Source organism: Eubalaena glacialis, chromosome 6 (genome assembly GCF_028564815.1).
Source record: "Eubalaena glacialis isolate mEubGla1 chromosome 6, mEubGla1.1.hap2.+ XY, whole genome shotgun sequence".
Classification (NCBI taxonomy): Eukaryota; Metazoa; Chordata; class Mammalia; order Artiodactyla; family Balaenidae; genus Eubalaena; species Eubalaena glacialis.
This window is the reverse complement of record NC_083721.1, coordinates 49,117,060-49,139,205: the sequence shown is the minus strand read 5'-3', so window position 1 is coordinate 49,139,205 and position 22,146 is coordinate 49,117,060. Positions and strand designations below refer to the sequence as shown.

The following is a 22,146-nucleotide window of genomic DNA, read 5'->3' as shown; positions in this document are numbered from 1 at the left end:
TTATGGCAAATCAAGCATGGGATACGCATGAAGGGGTTTGGCAAAAGCTCAGGAATTGAGACCCCAGGTTTTTGGAAGAGTTGAGATAAAATACAAGCAAAAGTAAGGGAGGGCACCCTTCCTCCATCCCTCCCTTGGTGAAGGCTTCCATAAAATTATAATAATGGTGCTCAATTTATTGCTCATTTCAGGGACTAGAGGCAGATAGCCCCAAACTATGGACTTAGACCTGAACCAGAAGTTCCTCCTCTGAGGACTCACTGGGTTGCATCTCACTTGTGTTCTCTCTGTGCAGAGACTGCAGGAATGGACATTTCTGCTCTCTCATAAAGACTGCTAGTATATTTACACTTACAGTTTTCAAAATTCCGGTCTTAATCTGGTTCATGCTAATTATTCCTAGAGTTCCTGCTCAGGCCTAGATACCAGCAATGCCGTTTTCATGTAACCTGCAGTTGACAGCTCACTCTTCTGAAATACAAACTTGCCAAAATCATAGAAACTTGCTGGGCTAAGGAAAAAAACCCTAAAATACAGGACACACATGGGGCAGAATGCCATGATCACCTGGGGACCACGGCATGTGGGCATTTCATATGCCAGAAATGTATTAAGGTCTATTGCATTGTTCAAGATAAACATGTAGGCACCCACATCTGCTCTTTTCAACCCTTACATTAAAAAAAAGAAATGTATCCAGTTCATTGGCCTAAAGAATCCACTCACCTCCCTCTTCAGTGTCATGTGATAAGACCAGACTGGGGCAGCTTTCTGGATTTGTCAGTGCTTCTGGAAAGCCAGGGAGCTTCAGGTTTTAATTGTCCATGTGACACCTCCAGCTACCCACTACACTGCCTATTTTCCTTCATATTCAAGTCAACCATCACAGACTCCTGCAGTACTCCTTTTCTTTTCTGTCACAGCAGAGACTGGCCTTTCTGACTAATATGGTACTAAATTAACTTCGATTTTCTCTCAGAGACTCTAGATTCATAAAATGTGACAGCCGGGAATTGATTCATCCAATTCAATTCCCTAACGTCAGAGAGAAGGACATGGTAAATGTTAAAACCCTAGAGGCTGGTGAATAGTAAAGCCAGAATGAGAAAACATTTCCCGACTCTCCATTGGAGGCTACTTAGTCCACTGATGAGGGAAGGGCTCTGACTTTTTACCTAGGTATTCCATTAAAGGATTTTCCTTGTTTTAACCCTTCAATTATTTCAGCAGAGTGGATGGCATGGTGACCATACTATGCTGTGTGATGATTTTTTTACTCTTTGGATAACATCATGACTCTCCTTTCCCAAATTTTCATGGCTTTACCAACCATGTGCCCTTCTGTAACCGTGGATCAGCCCTTTTATCTTCTCTGAGAGAGCGCATCATAGGATGACTTCCGGCTTGCTTTTCCCAGGGGAGAACGCAGGGCTACAGAAAGAGATTTCTCACAAAAAGGAATTTCAGTGTCACACAGCTTCTTCTTCATGACATAAAGGTGGGGTGCAGTTGAATAACAAAAACAAAGATCTGAGGTGTTTCAACGAAGGTCCATGCATTCATTTATTTCTCACTGCAGCAACAAGATAAACAAGTGAAATTCCATCTATAATGAGTTACAAATGGTAGTAAGCCCAGGAACACTGAGCATATATATCTACAAGGCAAATAAAACAATATTTTTCAGTGTGGGCATCACACTTTAGATGACCTGGGGAGAGCCACTCCAAGCCCCAAATACCATGACACCAAGAATCATTCTCAACCAGTTGTTCTGGTGAAAAGGCAAAACTGTGATTAAAAATAACAAAAATTTAAAAAAAGAGGAATTTCAACTAGAAAGACTGGACGCCCAAAGTCACATCTCTTCTTCTGATTCTTGTTCTCGTTCAGCATTTTTCAGGAGTCCAACTTCTGAGGGGCAGAACCTCTTAAATCGAGATTTAACCAACCTGAGGAGAATGAAAGTCATCTCGTATTATGCTGTTTAAAATTAAAACCCCAAACTATATGTATCTATGATATAGCAAACTCCAAATTATCTGTGCAAACGGAAGAGGCACCCCCAAAAAGAAAATCACTTTTATTTGGCTTTGGAGCTACCTGCAAATATTTTGTAGATTAAAGCAGCATATAAGCAAACAGATACAACAAAGCTCTTAAATGTGTAATATGATTGTTCGCATCATATTCAAAATTTATAACTTTAATCATTTCTAAAACAAACAAGAGAATCTCTGGGCTGTAGTAAGCCCAGATGAAACCGAGCTCAGCTGTGTGATCCAAAAAGGAGCCCTCTCCTATGAAGGAAGTGCATGCAGGCATCTCCTGCCCCACGTTGAGCCCCACGTCAAGTCTGGGCTGTACTGCAGCCTCTACTCATGTCTTCAGAGGGGTGCTTTCGTGCTGGCCACAGGCTGCTCCACTGCATGTGATGGTCCATGATGAATTAGGAAGTGGAAAGAAGTGACCTCCATTCTTGTAACTGTTTTCATAGATTAAGAGAATCTGTAGGTCAGAAGGAATTACAATTTTTTGACGTTGGAAGATGTGAAGCTTCTCAGTGGCAGGAACTCAGCAGGCTCTCCACTTTCTCTGATGTAATAAGAACTAGGCCAAAGCTTTTCCTGTGCATGATATTTGTGAAGACATTGTGCTGTGACCACGTCAATAAAACATAGTGAACTTCCAGAAATACACAGGGATTTGCAAACAAACTGATCAACCAAATCATCAAAATCATTCCCGTTTTATGAAAAACGTCACCAGCCTATCTGTATCTTTACATTTGTTTTCTGCCTTTCTTCTTCCAATGAAGGTCTGGCCCGCCCCTCTCAATATACAGTGCTTTTACTTGTGCTCTGGATCCCACTAGAGTATGAACTTCCTAAGAGCAGAGACTTCATCTTATTTACTGCCCTAACTCTGCCAGAGTCTAGAACAATGTCTGGTACACAATAGTGGCTCATGACACATTTGATGATTCAGTGGGCTGTGGAGCAATCTGCCAGGAGTTCATATCACTCACCTCCTCAGAGGTAATTCTTCAGTCACTTCCAACTCAGCATTAATTCCTCCAACGCACAACAACTGAGCAGTATCAGTAACAACTATTGACTCGGCAAGAGTCAAGAAAAAGTGCTCAAAATCATTTGCCTCGATAATTAGTTGACCATTGACATTGTTCCCAATGTCCTCAACTCTTCAAGGCACTGTTCTCACGAAAGGCTAATAGTTTTAAGTAAGTTGATGACTGGGACAGTGTGTCATTTTGTAAAAATATTTATTTATTTGTTTGTTTATTTATTTATTTATTTGGCTGCGCTGGGTCTTAGTTGCGGCACGTGGGGTCTTCATTGCAGCATGCGGGATCTTTAGTTGCAGCATGTGGGATCTTTATTTGCAGCATGCGGGATCTTTAGTTTCAGCATGTGGGATCTTTAGTTGCAGCATGCAGGATCTAGTTCCCTGACCTGAGATCCAGCCCGGGCCCCCTGAATTGGGAGCATGGAGTCTTAGCCACTGGACCACCAGGGAAGTCCCGGTGTGTCATTTTTTAAAGCCACACAGTTATCTCCACATTGCACAACCTGAATACGTGCTAACTGAAAGGGATTAATTAGTTAATTCATTCATTAGATTCATTCCTGATGACTCTTGTGGAAAATAAAGCAAAGAACTGGCTACTGATTACAAATTAACTGTTAACACAGACCCTAGTGACTCCTCCTGTTCCCCACTCTTCCTCTCTGGGTTTTATCTGCTGTTGTTACAAACCACCAAGCTCAGGCAAATTCAGGCTCTAGCTGCACCCTGAAGCCCTTGGTATTGGCACATGCAGAAATGGCTACTGGGGACAGACTGAGGGATGGAGTAATAAAGAGGAAGTGCAAATAACTGCTAGGTCCTGGAATGATGCAAGTCCAGAGAACTAAAGTCAGGGTGTGTCTGGGCTTTTGCTCCCATATGTTCTCTTCAGTTAATACAAGAGCAGAGCTGAGACTCTGGGTATACTTCCAGAGTCAATCTGGAAATCAAACATCCAGAAGGCAAACTACCATATGCCTGGAATTTGGTCATTTCTATTTTGTTCTTCAAAATGGCTCACAAGAATCATTTGCTTGGAAAACCAACCTGAAAATGGGTAATATTTCTCTGTCCATTCAGAGGGGCTTTTGAAATAGTTCTGTACCACACTGGTGTTTAAATATGAAATACAGTAAAACACATAATAAGATTTCCCAACAGATAGGTCTCTCCTATGAGCTGTCATGATGAGAACTGCAGGCATGGGACCAGGTGAAGCAATCTTTAAACCGTTATTCTGGAAAGCTGGGAAGTACAGCTTCATTTTTCAGAGATTTTGGGGGCAGTAGTTCCATAACCCAGTTTTGGTTCCTTGGTGATCTTTGTGCTTTGTCAAATAAATTCGGATAGAATGTCCTCAAAACCCATCACCTGTGACTGAATTACAATCCACTACAATCCACTTGAATTATCCTGCATATGACCTCACTGAAAGTCAGTATTCAATCTTCGTGATATTCTTTAAGCTACTGCTTAAGTTTATATCAAAATATATCAGAACACAAGTTCTTGTTTTTATATTTCAAAAGCAATATGAGAGCAAAACTTAAAAGCATATAAAACATGATTTCCAAACAACTGAACACTATTTCCAAGTATTTCTGAAACAGATCTGTTAAAACAGCAAATAAGTGTCTTGAGTGCCTACTATATGTTTGACAGTATGCCAAGAGCTGTGAGAAATATGAAAAAGGTCTTTGCCTCCAGGTGACACAATCAAGTTAGCAGGTAAGACTAACATGAGCTAATAGTAAATATCACAAGATAGATCACAATTGTTAAAATGTGTGGTAGAGACTAAAGTACCGTAAACACTCATGAAGTGAGATAAGCAAAGGCTAGAACAATCACAGAAGTTTTCATAGAAGAGATGAGCATTTAATTTGGATATGCCAGGTAGAGGCAACTACATGGTCAAAAAGTTAAAGGTGCTGGGGAAGGAGAGGCAGTTGAAAAAGTAAACATGGAGTTTCTGGTTTCTAGAAAACTATAGGTGGATAAGAGATTCATTAGGGGGTCTGAAGGTTTTTAAAACAGGAAGAGACAATAGTCTTCTTTTGGCTCTGGAAGGGAGCTGACATGGGGTAGAGAGTCTCCTTGAATGCCGGCATTATTCTTGGAAGCTGTCCAGCCCCTAAGGAGATGAGGCCCAGAAGTCAGCCTAAAACAGCGGAGGAAGAAGCCAAGTTTCACTCAATGGCAGAGCGAGCCTTAACTACCAGCCCATGCACATGCTTTGAGGGAAATGAATAGGACTAATAGAAATCAATCAATGAGAAAGTAGAATTTCCCAGCACCCATAGCACTTAGACCTCTAGAAGGAGGTAACTACCTCCTTTGGGTCAGTGGGCTGACCCAAAGCCTACCAGAGACATTTTGGAGCTAGGCAAGGAAATGGTTTCCTTATGCAGAGACACAGCACCAAAGCTCCTATAGCAGTGAAGCTCAAAGAAGCACAGAGCAGGAGAGGTAACCTGGGCAAATGTCTACAGAGAGGACTAGAAAGCTAGCTGGGGCAGAAGCTGAGACCCCACTGGGCCTAGAACCAGCTACTGTAATTTAGGGATCTAGAGCACCTGCTAGATGTGTACTATCCAATATGGTAGTCACTATGCATATATGGATATTTAAATTAATTAAAATTAGTGTGGCACTAGGCCCATGTCAAGTGCTCAATAACCACACATAGCTCATGGCTACATAATGAAGACTGCAGATATACAACATTTCAATCAGTGCTAAAGTCTGAAGGATTGGAGTCTGCCTGATTAGTAGTTGGGATCAGCCAGGCCAACTGTGGTTTGGCATTAGCTATCATGCTAATGGAAATAATAAGGAACCATGTTCACTCCTTTCTACTCCTACTCATCCTTCAAGCTGCAGCTTAATTCTCAATTGTGAGGAGGCCTCCTCTGGGCTCCAATAGTGCTTTGTTCTTACACTATTTCCATTTATTGTACTGTATTTAAATTGTCTCTCTCTCCCCATAGGGTCTACACCTTATGCATTTTTTGATACAGAAGAAGGAGGAGAACAAGAACGAGAAGAATAATAAAAAGAACAAGGGTGGGTGGGGGAGGTGGTTCAAGAGAGCAGCCTAGGAAGGTCCTGAATTCACCTCCTCCCATGGACACAGCAAATCTACAGCTACATAAGGAACAATTCCCTATAAAAAAAAAAAGACCTGAAAACTAGCCAAACAGCTCCTCCACAACAAAGGACAAGAGGTCCACACTGAGATGGGTAAAAGAGGCAGAGACACAGTCTCACCGAAAACCCCACCCCTGGTGTGGAGACCCACAATCGGAAGGGATCTCAAAGATACAGAGCTTTCCCCTGAGGAGCAAGAATTTGTGCCCTACATCAGGCACCCCAACCCTTGGGACTTGCACTGGTGGATGAGCCCCCAAAACATCTGACTTTGAAAACCAACAGGGCTGACGTCCAGAAAAACCAAAGGGCTGTAAGGAATGGAGATTCCACTCTTAAAGGACTTGCATGCAGACTCACCCACCTGGCAATCCAGCACAAAAGCCACAGTTTGAAAAGTGTCTAGACCATATGTGAATGTGATACATTTGTTAATTTTAAAGCATCTGTCAGCAAGGGAGAAATCTGTTAGGACTCTCTCCAGGAATGGAAGCACTGGCAGGTACCATTTTTGCTTTCTGCCCCATCTATTTTGTTAGCACCAGCACTAGCAGCCACCATTTTTGCACTCTCTTTCTAACCGGCTAGCACCAGTGTTAGAAATTAAAGGAGAAGTTTAAAAATACCTGGAGACAAGTGAAAATGGAAATACAACATACCAAAATCTATGCAATGCAGCAAAAGCCGTTCTAAGATGGAAGCTTATAGCAATACAGACCTACCTCAAGAAATAAGAAAAATCTCAAATAAACAACCTAACTTTTACACCTAAGGGAACTAAAAAAAGAAAAACAAACAAAGCCCAAAGTTACTATAAGGAAGGAAATAATAAAGAACAGAACAGAAATAAATGAAATAGAGACTAAAAGACAAATAGAAAAGATCGATGAAGCAAGGAGCTGGTTCTTTGAAAAGATAAACAAAATTGACAAAACTTTAGCTAGACTCACTAAGAGAAACAGAGAGAAGGCTCAAATAAATAAAATCAGAAATAAAAGAGGAGAAATTACAATTATACCAACAGAGACTACTATGAACTATTATACACCAACAAATTGAATAACCTGGAAGTAATGGATAAATTCCTAGAAATATATAATCTTCCAAGACTGAATCATCAAGAAATAGAAAATCTGAATAGACTAATTACTAGTGAGGAGATTAAAACAGTAATCAAAAAACTCCCAACAAAGAAAAGTCCAGGACCAGATGGCTTCACTGGTAAATTGTACCAAATATTCAAAAAAGATTTAATACCTATCCTTCTCAAACTCTTCCAAAAAACTGAAGAGGAGGGAATGCTCCCAAACTCACTTCACAAGGCCAACATTACCCTGATACCAAAATCACACAAAGACATCACACACAAAAAAGAAAATTACAGGCCAATATCACTGATGAACATAGGTACAAAAATCTTCAACAAAATATTAGCAAACTGAACTCAAGAATACATTAAAAGGATCATACACCCAGATCACGTGGGATTTATTCCAGGAATGCAAGGATGGTTCAACAACCACAAATCAATCAATGTGATATGTCACATTAACAAAAAGAAGGATTAAAATCATATGATTATCTCAATAGATGCATAAAAAGCATTTGACAAAATTCAACATCATTTATGATAAAAACTCTCAACAAGTGGATATAAAGAGAATGTACCTTAACATAATAAAGGTCATATATTACATGCTTACAGGTAACATCATACTCAGTGATGAAATCATGAAAATTTTTTCCTTAAAATCAGGACCAAAACAATTATGTTCACTTTTGCCACTTTTAGTCAAAATAGTATTATAAGTCCTAGCCAGAGCATTTAGGCAAGAAAAAAAAAAAGGCGTCCAAATTGAAAAGGAAGAAGTAAAACTGTCACTATTTGCAGATGACATGATACTATGTATAGAAAACCCTAAAGACTCCAACAAAAAACTGTTAGAACTAATAAATAAATTTAGTAAAGTTACAGGGTACAAAATCAATATACAAACATGTTGCACTTTTATACACTAACAATGAACTATCAGAAAGAGAAAGTAAGAAAAAAAATCCCATTTACAATTGCATCAAAAAGAATAAAATACCTATGAACAAATTTAACCAAGGAGATGAAAGACCTATACACTGAAAACTGTAAGACATTGATGAAAGTAACTGAAAAAGACACAAATAAATGGAAAGATATTCCATGCTTATGAATTGGAAGAATTAATATTGTTAAAATGTCCATATTCCCCAAAACAATCTGCAGATTCAATGCAATCCCTACCAAATTCCAAAAGCATTTCTCACAGAAATAGAACAAACAATCCTAAAATTTGTATGGAATCACAAAAGATCCTGAATAGCCAAAGCACTCGTGAAAAAGAAGAACAAAGCTGGAGGCATCATACGCTCTGATTTCAGACTATACTACAGAGCTGTAAAATCAAAACAGTATGATATTGGCATAAAAACAGACCCATAGATCAATGGCACAGAGTAAAGAGCCTAAAAATAACACACATATATGGTCAATTAATTTATGATAAAGGAAGCAAGAACACAAAATGGGGAAAGGCTAGTCTCTTCAAAAATGGTGCTGGGAAAACTGGACATCCACACACAAAAGAATGAAACTGGACCACTATCTTACACCATACACAAAAATTAACTCAAAATGGATTAAAGTCTTGACTGTAAGATTTAAAATAAAATAAAATAAGAATAAAAATAAAAATCTGAGAAGAAAACATGGGTGGTAAGCTCCTTGACATCACTCTTGGTGATATTTTGGGGATCTGACTCCAAAGGCAGTAGAAGCAAAACTAAACAAATAGGATTACACCAAACTAGAAAGCTTCTGCACAGTGAAGGAAAACATCAACAAAATAAAAAGGAAACTTACTGAATGGGAGAAGATATTCCTAAATCATATCTGATAAAAGGTTAATATCCAAAATATATAAAGAACTCAGACAACCCAATAACCACAACAAAAAAATTCCAATTTAAAAATAGACAGAGAATTTGAATAGACATTTTTCCAAAGAAGACATACAGATAACGAAAAGGCACATGAAACGATGTTCAATATCACTAGTCATTAGGGAAGTTCAAATCAAAACACCAGTGAGATATCACCTCACACCTGCAGAATGGCTATTATAAAAAGGACAAGAAATAACAAGTGTTGGCCAGGATATGAAGAAAAGAGAACCCTCATGCACTGTTGGTGGAAATGTAAATTGGTACAGCCACTGTGGAAAACAGCATGGAGCTTCCTCAAAAAATTAAAAATACAACTACCATATAAGCCAGCAATTCCACTTCTGGGTATTTATCTGAAGAAAATGAAAACACTAATTCAAAAAGATAAAGGCACCCCTAGGTTCACTGCAGCATATTTATAATAACCAGGATATGGAAACAACTTAAAGGTCTATCAATGGATGAATGGATAAAGGAGAAGTTTTATATATATGTTTATATATATATGTATACATATAATATAAATATTTTATATTTATATGTACATAATGGAATACTACTCAGCCATAAAAAAGAATGAAATGGACATTGAGGGTATTACATTAAGTGAAATAAGGCGGATAGAGAAATACAAATACCATATGATTTCACTTACCTGTGAGATCTAACAAACAAATGAACAAACAAAACAAAACACATAGATACAGGGAACAGATTGATGGTTGCCAGAGTTGGGGGAGGTGGGCAAAAATGGGTGAAGGGGATCAAGAGGTACAAACCTCCAGTTATAAAATAAATAAGTCTTATAGTTTTTGGAGTACAGGTCTTTTGTCTCTTTAGGTATGGTTATTCCTAGGTATTTTATTCTTTTTGATGTGATGGTAAATGGGGTTGTTTCTTGAATTTCTCTTTCTGATGTTTCGTTGTTAGTGTATAGAAATGCAACAGATTTCTGTGTATTAATTTTGTAACCTGCAACTTTACCAAATTCGTTGATGAGCTCTAGTAGTTTTCTGGTAGCATCTTTAGGATTTTCTATGTATAGTATCATGTCATCTGCAAACAGTGACAGTTTAACTTCTTTTCCCATTTGGATTCCTTTTATTTCTTTTTCTTCTCTGATTGCTGTAGCTAGGACTTCCAAAGCTATGTTGAATAAAAGTGACAAGAGTGAACATCCTTGTCTTGTTCCTGATCTTAGAGGAAATGTTTTTAGCTTTTCACCATTGAGTATGATGTTAGCTGTAGGTTTGTCATATATGGCCTTTATTATGTTGAGGTATGTTCCCTCTATGCCCACTTTCTGGAGAGTTTTTTATCATAAATGGGTGTTGAATTTTGTCAAAGCTTTTTCTGCAAATATTGAGATGATCATATCACCTCACACCAGTCAGAATTGCTATCATCAAAAAAATCCACAAACAATAAATGCTGGAGAGGGTGTGGAGAGAAGGGAACCCTCCTACACTGCTGGTGGGAATGTAAATTGGTGCAGCCACTATGGAGAACAGTATGGAGGTTCCTTAAAAAACTAAAAATAGAGCTACCATATGATCCTGCAATCCCACTCCTGGGCATATACCCAGAGAAAAACATGGTTTGAAAGAATACATGCACCCCAATGTTCATTGCAGCACTGTTTACAATAGCCAAGACATGGAAGCAACCTAAATGTCCATCGACAAAAGAATGGATAAAGAAGATGTGGTACATATATACAATGGAATATTACTCAGCCATTAAAAAGAATGAAATAATGCCATTTGCAGCAACATGGATGGACCTACAGATTGTCATACTGAGTGAAGTAAGTCAGACAGAGAAAGAGAAATATCATATGACTGCTTCTATGCAAAATCTAAAAAATGATACAAACGAACTTATATACAAAGTAGAAGCAGACTCACAGACTTAGAGAATGAACTTATGGTTACCAGGGGGGAAGGGTAGGAGGGAGGGATATTTAGGGAGTTTGGGATTGACATGTACACACCGCTATATTTAAAATGGATAACCAACAAGGACCTACTCTATAGCACAGGGAACTCTGCTCAATATTCTGTAACAAACTAAATGCAAAAAGAATTTGAAAAAGAATAGATACAGGTATATGTATAACTGAATCACTTTGTTGTACACCTGAAACTAATACAACATTGTTAATCAACTGTACTCCAATATAAAATTAAAAGTTTTTTTAAAAAATGAAAAAAATAAATAAAATTTAAAAGTCATGGGGATATTATATACAGCATGGTGACTATAATCAATAATATTGTATTGCAGATCTGAAAGTTGCTAAGAAAGTAAATCTTGAAAGTTCTCATCACAGAAAAAAATTTTTGTAACTTTGTATGGTAACAGATGGTATAACTAGACTTATTGTGGTGGTCATTTTGCAATGTATACAAAAGTTGAATCATTATGTTGTACACCTAAAACTAGTATAATGTATGTCAATTGCACTTCAATTTAAAAAGAAATCTATCACAGGAAACTGAAAAAAAAACCAGAAAGACACAAGAAGAATCTTCCTTGAGCTCCTATTATGTTGTAGGCAGTTTAAATACATGATCTCATTTAGGTACTATTATTATCTCTATTTTGTAAATGACAAAACCGACATTTAATGTGGTTAAATAGTTTACCCAAAGTCATACAGCTGACAAGCAGCAGAGCTAGGAACATGGATTCTTAGCAATCTGTTATATTGCTCCTCACCCATCATGAAACATTGTATCAAAGTCCTTGTAAAAACATGTATAGTTCAACTGAATCTTACTGTTAGAAATATTACAGGAAATGTCAAATTAACCAGATACTCAAATTTAATGGGAGACATACATGTTGGTCAAAAATGACACCAAGCTTGGGAAGCGCTATAACTGATGTAAACATGGGCAAATGGAGGGCTCACTGCAGGTGTGGGGAGGACCATTTGGATAAGAAAACAGCATATGCAAAGACATGGAGGCACAGAAGAGTGTGCTGAAGGGTAATGCATAGGTTAGGAGCACAGCAGAGACACTTTTTAGCTATTCCAACTTTAAACCAGCATTTTTTTTTTTTTTTTTTTTTTAGTTTTCTCATTCATTCCATTTTTTCTTTCCTTTTTTTTTAACATCTTTATTCGAGTATAATTGCTTTACAATATTGTCTTAGTTTCTGCTGTATAACAAAGTGAATCAGCTATACATATACAGATATCCCCATATCCCCTCCCTCTTGCATTTTCCTCCCACCCTCCTTACCCCTAGGGGTGCCTCTAGGTGGTCACAAAGTACTGAGCTGATCTCCCTGTGCTATGCAGCTGCTTCCCACTAGCTGTCTGTTAGTTTGGTAACACTATACATTTGGTAGTGTATATATGTCAATGTTACTCTCTCACTTTGTCCCAGCTTAACCTTCCCCCTCCCCATGTCCTCAAGTCCATTCTCTATGTCTGCGTCTTTATTCCTGTCCTGCCCCTAAAACCAGCATTTATTCTTTTTATTGGAAATGTTTGTGTTTGCAGATAATTTTCTGCTATATTACCCTGTTTTGTGGAATGCTAAGGAATGAAATACCTCTTTGAACTTAAAGTTCAGTAATATCGAGTCTTGATGATCATATACCAAAAAATAGAACTTGCATGAACAAAAATCACTAACTTACCAGGTGACAAAGGCATAAATTGCTCCAATGATGATAATGGCTATTGCATAATGCCAACAAAAGCATATGGTGAGAAACATAACGTTGTCATGATCCACTAAATCCCATGCAGGACCTCCACTGGGGGGATAAAGGACAAACCCAATCTGTAATTTAAAACAAAGAGCACACATTAAAAAATACCAGCCATACTCCCAAAGATGGTACATTTCAAAATGTTTCATTTCAAGATTAATGGTAACAGATAACTCCCATTACCTGAGATGCTACAGATAAGATATCTGCTGCCTGTTTTAGTAATATAGACAGTATCTACTAGATCATATTTTTGGAAAAAATGTTAAGGATATTTACAGATCAATTTTCAAAATATGAATAGTAATCATCTCTGGGGATTGGTGGACTTTCAGACGATGTGTTAGGTTTCTAAGCTGTGCAGTTTCACTCAGTTATTTCAAAATCAGAGTTAAAAAAAAAAGGTTTTAAAATAAAGCCCACGGGTAACATTATATTCAATGATAAAGACTGAAAGCTTGTCTCCTAAGATCAGGAACAACACAAGGGTGTCTTATTTTACAAATTCTATTCAACATTGTACTAGAAATTCTAGCCAGAGCAATTAGTCAAGAAAAACAGACAAAGAGCATCCAGATTGCAAAGGAAGAAGTAAAACTATATTCACAAATGACACAATCTTATATATACAGAAAATTCTGAAGAATCCACAAAAAAACTATTAGAGCTAATAAATTAATTAAGCACACTTGCAGGATACAAAAGCAACACACAAAACATGCAATGAACAATCAAAAAAAATTAAGTTAGGAAAACAATTCCACTTACAATAGCATTGAAAAAATGAAATACTTAGGAATAAATTTAGTCAAGGAGGTTCAAGACTTGTACCTTGCAAACTACAAAACATTGTTGAAAGTGATCAAAGAAGATCTAAATAAATGGAAGTATATCTCATGTTCATGAACTGGAGCATTTAATATTGTTAAGATGGCAATAAAAAAACAGAACACGAATCTGATCAAACCTCTAGATCTAACAAGATCGGGCATGTTGAAAAGTGTTAAATGTGATAGTTAATTTCACATGTCAACTTGACTGGGTCATAGGACATACAGATACTTGGTTAAACATGATTTTGGGGTGTGTTTGTGAGGGTATTTCCAGATGAGATTAGCACTTGAATCAGTAAAAATCTAAGTAAAGCAGATCCTCCTCCACAGTGCGGGTGGGCATCATACAATCCATTGAGGGCTGAAGAGAGCAAAAAGCAGAGGGAGGGAGAATTGGCTCTGCCCCACCGCTGAGCTGGAACTTTGGTCTTCTCCTGCCTCAAACTAGAACTTGTACCATCAGCTCTCTGCTTTCAGGACTGGACCTACAGCACCAGCTTTCCTGGGTCTGCAGCCTGCAGGTGGCAGATTATGGGACTTCTCAGCCTCCACAATTATGGGAACCAATTCCTTAAAATAAATCTCTCTCTCTCTTTCCTCTCTCTATAGATATAGATATATTATAGATATAGATACAATTATATATTATATATAAAAAATATATATGTATATATTTGGTTCTGTTTCTCTGGAGAACCCTGACCAATACACTGGATGATAAATTGATAAATACCACTACTTTTGTATATATTTAAGATTTACCATAATAAAAGTTTTTTAAAATTCCTTTTTCATAGGCACATTAAAAAAAAAAGAGAGAGAGAGAGATGGCAATAACACCCAAAGCAATCTACAGATTCAGTATGGTCCCTATCAAAATCCCAGCAATCTTTTTTGCAGAAATAGAAAGCTGATCCTAAAATGTATATGGAATTACAAGGGACCCAGAATAGCCAAAACAACCTTGAAAAAGAAAAGCAAAGTTGTAAGACTTACACTTACTGATTTCAAAACTTACTACAAAAACTACAGTAATCAAAACATTGTGGTACTAACATAATGGTAGACATACAGATCAATGAAATAGAATTGAGAGTCCAGAAATAAGCCCATACACCTGTAGTAAATTGGTTTTTGAAAAGAGTGCCAAGGCCATTCAATGGGGAAACTAAAGTCTCTTCAACAAATGGTGCTGGGAAAACTGGATATCCACATGCAAAAAAAAAGAATTTGGACCCTTACATTACACCACATACAAAAATTAACACAAAATGGATGAAAAACCTAAATATGAGAACTAAAATCCTAACTCTTAGAAGAAAACTAAGGAAAAACCTTCATGACCTGGGATTTAGTGCTGATTTCTTATACATGACACCAAAAACACATCAAAATTAAAAGCTTTTGTGGGGGCTTCCCTGGTGGCGCAGTGGTTAAGAATCCGCCTGCCAATGCAGGGCACACGGGTTCGAGCCCTGGTCTGGGAAGATTCCACATGCAGTGGAGCAACTAGCCCCGTGAGCCACAACTACTGAGCCTGCGCGTCTGGAGCCTGTGCTCCGCAACAAGAGAGGCCGCGATAGTGAGAGGCCCGCGCATTGCGATGAAGAGTGGCCCCCGCTTGCCGCAACTAGAGAAAGCCCTTGCACAGAAACGAAGACCCAACACAGCCAAAAATAAATAATAAATAAATAATAAAAATAAATTAAAAAAAAAAAAAAAGAATCCGCCTGCCAATGCAGGGGACACGGGTTCGAGCCCTGGTCCCAGAAGATCCCACATGCCACGAAGCAACTAAGCCTGTGTGCCATAACTACTGAGCCTGCGCTCTAGAGCCTGCATGCCACAACTACTGAGCCCACGTGCCACAACTACTGAAGCCCTTGCGCCTAGAGCCCGTGCTCCACAACAAGAGAAGCCACTGCAATGAGAAGCCCATGCACCACAATGAAGAGTAGCCCCTGCTCACCGCAACTAGAGAAAGTCCATGCACAGCAAAGAAGACCCGACACAACCAAAAATAAATAAATAAATAAAAACAAAGCTCAGCTATTTTAAAAAAAAGCTTTTGTGCATCAAAGGACACTATCAAGAAAATGAAAAGACAATCACAGCATAGGAGAAAATCCTTGCAAATCATATATCTGGTAAGGAATTGATATCAAGAATATATAAAGAACTCCTAAATCTCAACAAAAAGCCAAAAAAATTTTAATGGGCAAAGGAATAGAAGACTCATGTCCCAAAAGAAGGTGTACAAATGGTCGATAAGCTCAAGAAAAAATTATGAACATCATTAGTTATTAGAGAAATGCAAACCAAAACCACTGTGAGATACCACTTCACCTCCTAGGATGGTAATAATAATAATAAGTAACAAGTGTTGGTAAGGATATGGAGAAACTGGAATCGTTATACATTGCTGGTGAGAATGTAAAATGGTACAGCTATGTGGAAAACAATTTGACAGTGTCTCAAAAAGTTAAATATAGAATTATCACATGACTTGGCAATTTCATTCTAGGTGCTATGTATACCCAAAATAATTGAAAACAGGTATTCAAACAAAAACTTCTACACAAATGTTCATAGCAGCATCATTCACAAGAGCCAAAAGTTAAAAACAATCCAAGTGTCCATCAGCTGATGATGAATAAGCACCATGTGGTATTTCCATACAACCGAATATTATTCAGCCATAAAAAATGACATATTAATATATAATACAACATGGATGAACCTTGAAAACATTATGTTAGAGAAAGAAACTAGACACAAAAGGTAACATATTGCATGATTCTGTTTACATGAAATATCCAGAATAGGTAAATCCATAGCAACACAAAGCAGAGTGGTAACCATGGACTGGGAGGAGAGGAAAAGGAAATGACTGGTTAATGGATCCGTGGTTTCCTTTCGGGGTGATGAAAATGTTTTAGAACTAAATAGAGGTGATAGTTGCACAGCACTGTGAATGTACTAAACGCTGCTGAATTATACACTTTAAAATGCATAAAATGTTGCCAGAGAGGAGAGAGGTGGGGGGGATGAGAGAAATCGGTGAGGGAGATTAAGAGGTACAAACTTCCAGTCACAAAATAAATGAGTCACAGGTATGAAATGTACAGTGTTGGGAATAGTCAATAATTATGCAATATCTTTGTATGGTGACAGATGGCAACTAGAGGACTGTGGTGATCATTTTGAAATGTATAGAAATATCAAATCACTATGTTGTGCATGAGGAACTAACAATTAAAAATTTTATTTTTATTTTTCAATTACACTTCAAAAACAAACAAACAAACAAACTCTTAGAAAAAGAGATCAGATTTGTGGTTACCAGAAGTGGAAGGTGGGAGGAAGAGGTATTGGATAAAGGTACTCAAAAGGTACAAACTTCCAGTTATACAATAAATAAGTAATATAATGTACAATATGATCAATAGAATTAACACTGCTGTATGTTATATGTGAAAGTTAGAGTAAATTCTAAGATTTCTTATCACAGGAAAAAGAATTTTTTTCTTTGTCTTTAATTTTGTTTCTACATGAGATGATGGATGCTCACTAAACTTATTTTGGTCATCATTTCATTAGGTAAGTGAAATCATTACGCTGTACACTGTAAATGTATACAGGGCTTTACATCAATTATTCCTTAATAAAACTGGAAAAGGAAGGGAAGGAGGGAGGGAGGGAGGGAGGAAGGAAGGTTAATTCTATGTTATATGAATTTTACTCCAATAAAAAATTAAGATACATAGATGATAGGTAGATAGATAGATAGAGGAACAGATGTCAGGTTTCAAGATCTAAATGAAATACAAAACCAAGATAATTACATGGATAATTGTACAAATGTCTATCATATATTAGCTAACTATGTGTCAGTTACAGTGCTTAGGAGGTTTCCTTACTATGGCCCTTCAATAATGTGGTCTTTTTTTTTTTTTTTTTAGGCTGCGTGCAGGCTTTCTCTAGTTGCGGTGAGCGGGGGCTACTCTTCATTGAGGTGTGCCGGCTTCTCACTGCGGTGGCTTCTCTCATTGTGGAGCACTGGCTTTAGGCGCGCAGGCTTCAGCAGTTGTGGCTCACGGGCTCTAGAGCACAGACTCAGTAGGTGTGGCACACGGGGCTTAGTTGCTCTGCGGCATGTGGGATCTTCCCGGACCAGGGCTCCAACCCGTGTCCCCTGCATTGGCAGGCGGATTCTCAACCACTGTGCCACCAGGGAAGTCCCCAATAATGTGCTATTATCCCAAGTTAATGTATTGTTATCCTCTTTAACCAGACGAGAAAATTGGGTGGTTTAGTGATTTGCTCCTGATCATACGTCTAATAAATGAAATCTTACAGGGGGAAAAAAAAAGCATTTACTTTATAATATTGAGTGAAGCCATTTCTGTTTGAAATTTCAAGTAATGTGAATAAATCGGGGAAAGCTAAGATTTGTGCCTTAATCACTTGTTCCTGTTTCCCATTTTAAAGGATTCCCTTTAGTTGGAAGGAGAACTGCCATTTGTACCACTTGGTAGAGGTACTGCCATGTGTCAGGCACTTTAACCACACTCATGCACATAAACTTCACAGTAATTCTCATTCTCACAACAACCCCAGGAAGAAGGTATCATTATCCCTATATTACAGAGGGCAAAACTGGAACTCAGAGGCTTCAGCAACTTCCCCAACATTGCAAAATGGCCAAATGACTAAGACAGGGTTCCAAACCAGGAGCGTCTGGCTGCAAAACTCTATGTGTTCTTTCTTCTACCCCACACTCTCTTTCATCATTTAGCCGTTCTCAGTGGAGCAGTATGAAGGACAGTGGCCTGGACAACAGGGTCCATGTGAGTCATCTCAGCAGTTCTGATACAGTTTGAACAATCAGTACTGAGATGGTAGTTGGTCCCATGAAGACACGGTACTGTCTTACCCTTAAAACACAGATTATAGACTGGCAGACCCTGGGCCACAGCTGCATCACAGACATGCTTTGCCTGGCCTGCACACTTTTAAAAATAATTTGAATTAGTTTTCAACATTTAAAAAATTAGGGAACTTCACACAGAAGTCTGCAGTCTCAGCTTATTTCTAAAAATAGAAATGTTTCTATTTTTTTTCCAAAGCATGAGCCACAACATGTGCTCTCCATCGATTCATCATTCAGGTTGGTAGTTGCCTGACCAAGTAGAGCAATCCAGAGGTCTTTATTTTTACTCTGGTGCTATGCATTTTATTTATTAACCAATGTCACATTCATAAATTTTTCCAAAATATCACGAGTTGAAATTAGCAAGGTACTCTATAATAACTCCTTCCTGCCCTTCTCTACATCCCAGGAGACAGAATCCCTTTGTTGTCTCCATTTTAGAGATAAGAAAACTAGGTAACGCACGAGCCTGCCCTTCCATCTCCAAACAGTTACAAAAGTATTAGCGTCATTGCTGCTGTGCCTCACCCACCAAGGGCTGGGGATTCTGAATTAGGACATGGTAATGTTCTAAAGGGATGAGGAGTTAACACCACTGGCAAAAGATAGATCAGTCATCAGATTAGAGATCTGAACCTACAGTATCCAGAAACTCCAGGAGGAAAATGCCACCCAGCTGGTTTCCCTGCTGTTTGGACATATCCGTGTTTTGCAATACCCCTTTATATACTGTTAGGAAAGCTCACTGTGGAGACCACAGTGACCAGAGCCCAGGTCTCTGAAGGCCCTGGAAGAAAGCAAGACTTGCTGGCTCCTCTGTGCTCACTGTTTGGAAATGACAAGAAGGAAACTCAAGTCATGTAGTCAATTCTCAGTTCAAGGGGCCCAGCTATTTTAGCTAGGGTGTCAGGACCATGAGAATCTGCCTCTTGTGTCCTCCTCTCTCATCAATTCAGGGAGGATGACAGAGAAATTCTGGGTCAAGAAAGGGCCTTTTAGGGAGGTTGAGTTTAATGCACAATGGACTAGCTCTCCAGTTCCCACCTTTCAGTGTCACCTATGTTCCTTCAATGCCGTCCATACCACCCATCTACCCCTGCTTAGGGAGTGATTTGCTCCAGCTCCCAGAGGGAAGACTTAGCAGTTGTTGTGGGTTAAATGGTGCCCTCTAAAAGGACATGTTGAAACCCTAACCCCTGATACCTGTGAATGTGACCTCATTTGGAAATAAGTTATTTGTAGATGTCATCCAGATGAGATGAGGTCATATTGGATCAGAACTGGCCCTGAATCTAATGATGGGTGTCCTTATAAGAAGTCCATATGAAGACACAGGTGCACAGAAACACACAGGTGTGACTATGGAGGCAGAGATTGGAGTCATGCTGCCAAGTCAAGGATTGCTGGCAACTGACTAGGAGGGCAGCATGGGAGAAATTCTCCCTTTGGGCCCCCAAGAAAGAATCAACCTGCTGACACCTTGACTCTTAGTTCCATCTCCCAGAACAGTGAAGCATAAATTTCCATTGTTTTAAGTCTTCCTACTTGTGGGAATTTGTGACTGCAGCCCTACACTAATACAGGAAGGAGCTAAGGCTGAAATAAGCAGAAGAGTATCAACTGTCCTAAAGCTCAAGCCTGGACACACTGGTGACTCTCATCCATCTTTCAAACCCCAACTCAAGTTTACCTTCTTCTGGAAGCTTTCTCAACCCTCTTCCTATGGAATTAACAATATCTCCTCAAGGCATGAGGTATTTTCAGGTTGGAGTATTTCATTCGAGCAACAGTCTCATGAGACATCATTTCTATTTTTTATTTGAGGAATCTTAAGCACACAGAATAGCTAGTCTATGGTCATGTGATTAATATGGTAGATCCAGAATTCAGACCCAGGTCTGCCTGACCTGGAGGCTCACAGACTTCTCCCTCCATGCCATAGCCACAACTCTTTTTTGGAGCTTCCAAAATGAAATCTCTCAGTCATCATCAATTTTACCAAAGTATTTACTGTTTTACACCAGGAAAAGAGAAACTTTGAGTACCCTTTACTGCTAATCTCACTGGGATCCTCAGAGCCTAATATATTGAAAGCTAAATATTTGACTGAAGGCCACTGTGAAGCCTGTGAACAGAGTTAACAGATGTGATTATACTGAAAGCCACAGAAACGTTTGGAAAGTCACTTCAGGCTAAACCCAAGTAAATTAGGAAAGCTGAAAATTAAGGCCAGATAATGCCACAACCCATTAAATCTTGCTTTAAATGTAAAAGTCAGTCACTATTCTTTCATCTGCTGTCCTAATTTCCTTCCTAATATAAAATTCCAAGAAAAAAAGTTCTGAAAAAGAATTTTTTTCTTGCTATGTCTTGTATGTCACTCCTGAACATCTGTTTTTGACTAGTCTAAGCTTCATTAGTATCACATTTAAAATGTAAATAATTATCTTCTCTAATATGCATCCAGCCAGGGCCCATTACCTATAGGTTAGTTTGACTTTCCTAGTGTTTTATTTCTTATTTTCCAGTCACTTATTTCAACACTATAAGCCTAAGCAAGTGTTTGATCTACCATATCAGACCTCAGACCACTGCTGCTTAGTTGGGTCTTTTTGTCATTTTCAAATGAACTTTTATCGTTCTTAAAGGTAAGACAAGGCTGGGTTTTAGTTTGGGCTTAGAGATCTGGGGATCATGGGAGTTGCTGGTGCAATTAGTGGAGCTGGGAGGTACAGCTGAAGCAACTGTCCAAAGTCTTGAGAAGCAAAGGCAACAGGTGTGTCTTCCTCATTTCCTGATTCTCCCTGCGCCGTGGCTCTGACAACGAAGGGTGGGAATTTGGGAATGACAAAGCGCAAAAGTGAGCTTTAGAAATACTGTCCCACACACAGACTCAGAAAACACGATTCATGGAATAAATGGACCCAAGGGATTTTTTTTTTCTTTTTTAAATTGCATCATGGTTAGGTTTTTGAGAAAATATATTTGGCTGTAATGTGGTTTAGGAAAGAAACCATTTTTAATAGGTTGGGAGGGGAATTCCCTCCAGGTTTGTCTATTACCTAATTATTTATAGATGAGTTATTTTAAAAATGGCCACTGTGAGCATTTGCCTCATTCAGTTCACCTCTCCATATTTATGGTTCCAAGAATCTAGGTGTACCTTTTCTCTAATCTGTCTATATATTGTTTAAGCGCTAGTATTGTGCTTAATATTAACCATCTATGGAGAAGTAGCGAGAGAAAAAAATATGGTGAAAAGGAAATCACAATGTAATAGTATTAGCTTGAGATAGAGTTTTGGGCATAAACATTCATAGCAACAAAACATGGAAGCATAATAAATTCACCTAAGTCCCTGAAACATTTTTGTTTCAGAGGAATCTAACAGGGAGGGGGCGGGGGAGGAGATGTACTATGGCTAAAGCTTTATTTCCT

The 22,146-nt window shown here is 38.4% G+C and overlaps 1 protein-coding gene across 1 annotated transcript in view; it reads right to left on the bottom strand.

Moving 5' to 3' along the window:
* Nucleotides 1-1,558: 1,558 nt before the first annotated feature.
* The window catches only part of TMEM45A (transmembrane protein 45A), an 87,847-nt gene continuing 67,259 nt past the window's right edge, over nucleotides 1,559-22,146 (bottom strand). The window contains exons 5-6 of the mRNA XM_061193026.1: nucleotides 12,868-13,013; nucleotides 1,559-1,952 (exon numbers count right to left, since the gene is read on the bottom strand). Coding sequence (XP_061049009.1) covers nucleotides 1,859-1,952; nucleotides 12,868-13,013 — 240 coding nt within the window. The 3' untranslated portion in view covers nucleotides 1,559-1,858. The remainder of the gene's footprint in view (nucleotides 1,953-12,867; nucleotides 13,014-22,146) is intronic.